The sequence below is a fragment of the Plasmopara halstedii genome, assembly GCF_900000015.1.
Source record: "Plasmopara halstedii genome assembly, contig: Scaffold_2904, whole genome shotgun sequence".
In the NCBI taxonomy this organism is placed as follows: Eukaryota; Oomycota; class Peronosporomycetes; order Peronosporales; family Peronosporaceae; genus Plasmopara; species Plasmopara halstedii.
Genome location: NW_020189809.1, coordinates 1,103,954 through 1,108,424, shown reverse-complemented (window position 1 = coordinate 1,108,424; position 4,471 = coordinate 1,103,954). Strand labels below are relative to the sequence as shown.

Below are 4,471 nucleotides of genomic sequence, written 5' to 3'. Positions count from 1 at the left end.
TGTGATGAGGCGTAACTCTGGATTGAGCGCTCGTCTTTTCGCGCACAGGATGCATCCACGCACGGACTTGAATGCAAAGCTCGCGGGTCAGCAACGAGTTTTGTGTGAGCGAGAAGCCTGTTAGTATCCAACATAGGGCGAGGGAATATTTGTTGCTTAAAATGATATTAGTTTTTATCAAGTGGTCAATAAGACTGTGCCAAATAGCATCTATTTTAAAAATAACTGAATATCCATGAAGTCATAAATTATCCAGGCATTTTGCATTTTGAAACATGAGGTCAGTGCTGTCACGACCTCTGCAGCGCGTGTTGTGGAGCAGCCCATCGCGATGGTTTTCTACTGTCAAAGTGACGCACGATACAGGTCCCTCCGATTTCACTATCACACCGATCGCGGCTAGAGTGCGTCATCTACCTGCAACAAGATTTCCTTTAAAACTGATTTTCTGGACATGTCATTAGAAACTGGTTGAAGCGGCCAAACAGCAAAAAGCGGATAATCTAATGCTGCGCGTCGCTGTGGAGGGTGGAGGCTGCTCCGGTTTTCAGTATGTGATTCAGTTTGAAGAGGGAACTACGTCTGATGAAAACGAGGATGTGATCTTTGAGCAGCACGGGGGTAAAGTTGTGATAGACAAGGAGTCGCTAGAACTCATTCGAGGCAGTACTCTTGACTATGAACAGGAGCTCATTCGCAGTGCTTTTGCTGTAATCAACAATCCTAACGCAGTAAATGGTTGCGGCTGCGGTACGTCGTTCGACCTCAAGGAATAAGTAATTTACGCACAATAAAATATGATTTTTTTGGTCCATGCTAATCTTACTCCCACAAGGCCACCATACCGTTCTTATCACATGAAGCAGCGCCTTGGCCGTCAGGACGCCAGACGCAGCAAGCCACGGCACCGTAATGGCTTGTAGGTCCAGGTGCAAGCTGCGTCTCAACTTTTCCAGAGCCTACATTCCAGATAAAGATACAACCAGATGCACCACCAGCAAGAGCAAAACGTCCATCAGGGCTTATTGAGGCCTTTCCCCAGTCAAACCCGCACTGATATTCTTTATGCTTCAGTTCACGCAAAACCCCGTAAGTCCGAGGATCGATGACCTTTAAGGTATGGTCGCGAGAATTCGTAAGCAAGTTGTTGCCACCCAAACTCACCGATGTTATCTGCTCTGTGTGAACACATGGAAGCTCCTGTACGCAACGTACTACCCTCGTATCCCAAAAGCGGACTGCGCCATCTTGATGCGCACTCGCGAATTGAACGAATGCTGCATCAGTTCCAGAGGGTGCTGCAATATCGTTGCAGCTTGATACGCAGCTTACCGTCTGCAGCCGCACGCCACGCATGATATCCCATACACGTAGACTGCGATCTGAAGAACCAGTGATCACTTGGTGTGGCACAACAGGCGAAAATTCGGCCGCAAGCACTTTGCCTTTGTGCCCTGTCAGTGTCTGCGAAACGCGTCCAGTACCTACTCTCCATACGAAGCATTTCCGATCGCACCCTGTCCCCAACACAAAACCACCATCCTCTGATGCTCTTACACAAAGTAGCGGGTGAGCAGTACCCACTCCTCTGTACTCTCCTAGTGCTCGTGGAGGCGTCAATTGTGATCTCTCCGCTTCCCAAGCTCTCACGGTCCCATCACTGCTACCACTGAATAAAATTTTGCCTGATGTATTAAAGCACACGGAGTTTACCTCTGTTGCATGAGCGCGTATGGAATGCGTCACGTGAGTCACAAGCGTGGTTTGGTTTCGAACACCCTGTTCTTCATCCTCGTTCAGCACCACACGACCCAGACTCTCTGCTGCTTCCTGTGTAGCCATTGCCACCATAGCAGGCGATAGATGTCCTAAGCTTTTCTCTTCACTAGTGGCCTGAACCCATTCATGCAGTAACGAGCTTTTCTCCTGCGTCTCTAATTCGGCGTTTCGCTTCCTAAGTTTGACCCCTTCAGCCTCACTCTGTTCCAGCAGCATCCTGTGCCTAGCCAATTCATCTTTAATTGTTAACAGCGTATCGTTCAGTTCGTTTATCGCTACATCCTTCTCGTGGCTAAGCATTATCTCCTCTTCCAATCGCTTAGTCATCATCAGCAGCTGCTGCTCCCACTGCTCACGCTCTTGCAGCAGTGTCTTGCTCTCACTCACCAAAGCCAATTGCTGACCTGCATAGCTTGCCAGCTGTGCATTTTTATCTGTCAGCTCTCGCTCAAGTCTCTGAATTGACGCAAGGTACCTCTGCACCGTCGCATCGTCTTGATCCTGATGACCTGGAAGCCGCTGAGACGCACTCAGAGATGACGAGCTCGCATACAACGCAGAGCGGAAAAGGAGTTGTTGATGCGATGTAATTAAGTCACTGAATGCATCTACTTCACGCCGATTGCGGGTCTCCAGTAGACGCAACGCGTCCGATGAGAACCATGAGGAGCAAGTCATGCTTTTGAAGAGCAATTATGTTACTTCGACAATAAAATAAAAGATTAAAATTCAGGCTTGTCATATCTTATGGCAGTGCTTGCGCTAATAGAGTGCACAGCAGAGTATTCACTGCCACTATTATTCAAAGTACCAACACCGTCTTTAAGCATGAAATTACTGCATGGCTGAGCACTCCAGCATCGCAATGACTCTCCGTTCCCTTGATATAGCTGCGATATAATGGTGACGAAGTGCTTATTAACTTCTCAGATCTCATAGTCGCGCTTGCCAAGCCCCGACCACAAGTCAGGCGTCAAGCGCATGGTCGGTCCCAATCGTGTCACTCGTTGTTTCAGCTCGCTCACCACCAGATATGACTTGTGTTGCCGTTAGTGCTTCGATGTTTATGCAGTGTTTGTGATGATAATTGCTAGTTGAAAACGATAGTGTGCCATTTGATCGAGTCAGATTGGTCGCGATCTACACTGTACAGGAATAAACTCAAGATACTTATCGCTGAGTTGGATTGCGACGCGTGATAAATCATCTAGACCATAAATGTTCAATGCGTGCTTTTAACTGCAAATGCTTTTAACTTCGCGTGCGACACAAAACGAAAGCAGAATAGGGTTCGACTTCTTGTCATTTCTGTCATATCACAAAAAACAGCAATCATCACAAGCTACATTTTCACATGGTTCCCGATTTGATCGTAGTATGAACGTGCTTCGAAACACCAAAAAAATGACCTCATGTTGTACGGTGTCAATATTTACAAGCTATCTTGTGTGTACCTTAGCCTAAATTTATCAGTTTCATGAAGGTGCAGTCCACCATCCGTTTAGTTTGATCCAATGTCAATGAAGTCAATAGCAGGGTAGCAAATTTCATTTATGATTCTCTCCACACATTCGTTCAAGTATACACGCCTCTAGGAAGATGTCAATAATTTAGTTGGGCGTATAGCGAGTAATGATACTAATTTGCATTCATTACTCTTCTTCATGATCAAATCTTAGTTAGTGCTGCAATTGTCATGTACACCCCAGCGACAACGTCTTTGCTAGCAGTAAGGTCTAAGTCCTGTCCCAAAATTACCTCATGCCTTAAGGCCAACTCCAAACTACGCGTATGGATGCACACAATTACACCAACGTGCAATGTTAATTTCATACAATCATACAGTATTGTATTTAAGGTGATCGTTCCAAGATAATCAGATTCAAGTATACAAAATGAATGATCGAACCAAATTATCAATACAAAATGCAGCTACTTGTTTTATTAATGCTTCATCAGTTTGAAGGTAAGCCGCTAACGCCATAATACTGCTACTTAAAAAAAGCGGATTTATGCTGTATAGTAAATGCAATTAGATTGACACGAGTGTCGTATCACGAAGTGCACAGAATCATCAGTTCGCCGTTAAACCGACACCAACGATGTGAATCACACTGGAATTTACAATTTTTACGATGGTGCGCAAATGTGACTGCCCCACAAGCAACCACAACGCTTGATGCCTGTGACTACCCTTTTATTTCACCGTGCTTAATCCTCAGAGCGTATTTGCGTCGGGGCCATTAATGAACTCCCAAACCAATGTTACAACGATTTGAGATTGTGCTGTTCTCAGTACCGATACATAACTTCTCTGTGAGGACACCAAAGCTTTTTCCAATGACACGGCTGCAATCACTTCCCGAGTCACAATAACGCACATAGCTTCCATGCAGCGATAAACGGCCAAGCCATTATCGTAGAAGGAGGCTCTCACGACACCCATCCTCCGCGCTACATGAGTCTCGAGCTCGTTGCTCTCTTTCATTGGCGGGAAAGGTTGCCGCACCCCGTCGTTGATCTCAAGACGATGTTCAGTTCACTACCAACAAGCTGTGCCTGGTTCAACAAGTCTAGCTATGCTCTACTACAAGCGCAAGTGCCGTGAAAACTCTCTTTTCTTTTCTTGCTTCGAACAAACTATAGTTAATCACGAGGGTAAAGCTTTGACCGGCCGGAGTACCTATGAGTA

The 4,471-nt window shown here is 45.9% G+C and overlaps 3 protein-coding genes across 3 annotated transcripts; 1 reads left to right on the top strand and 2 right to left on the bottom strand.

Annotated features, from left to right (window-relative positions):
- Positions 1 to 275: 275 nt before the first annotated feature.
- Positions 276 to 776, top strand: PHALS_05651 (iron-sulfur cluster assembly 2 mitochondrial-like; the record flags this gene model as incomplete). Its single annotated transcript, XM_024719231.1, has 2 exons — positions 276 to 404; positions 465 to 776. 2 exons carry the CDS (start codon positions 276 to 278, stop codon positions 774 to 776), a joined length of 441 nt encoding a protein of 146 aa, XP_024584550.1.
- Positions 777 to 822: 46 nt separating this feature from the next.
- On the bottom strand, positions 823 to 2,457 carry PHALS_05650 (WD40 repeat protein TipD; the record flags this gene model as incomplete). The annotated part of the gene is made up of 1 exon (XM_024719230.1): positions 823 to 2,457. The coding sequence occupies one exon, from the start codon at positions 2,455 to 2,457 to the stop codon at positions 823 to 825; it is 1,635 nt and encodes a 544-aa protein (XP_024584549.1).
- Positions 2,458 to 3,447: 990 nt separating this feature from the next.
- PHALS_05649 (uncharacterized protein) lies at positions 3,448 to 3,763 on the bottom strand (the record flags this gene model as incomplete). Its single annotated transcript, XM_024719229.1, has 2 exons — positions 3,448 to 3,522; positions 3,689 to 3,763. 2 exons carry the CDS (start codon positions 3,761 to 3,763, stop codon positions 3,448 to 3,450), a joined length of 150 nt encoding a protein of 49 aa, XP_024584548.1.
- Between the last annotated feature and the right edge of the window lie 708 nt (positions 3,764 to 4,471).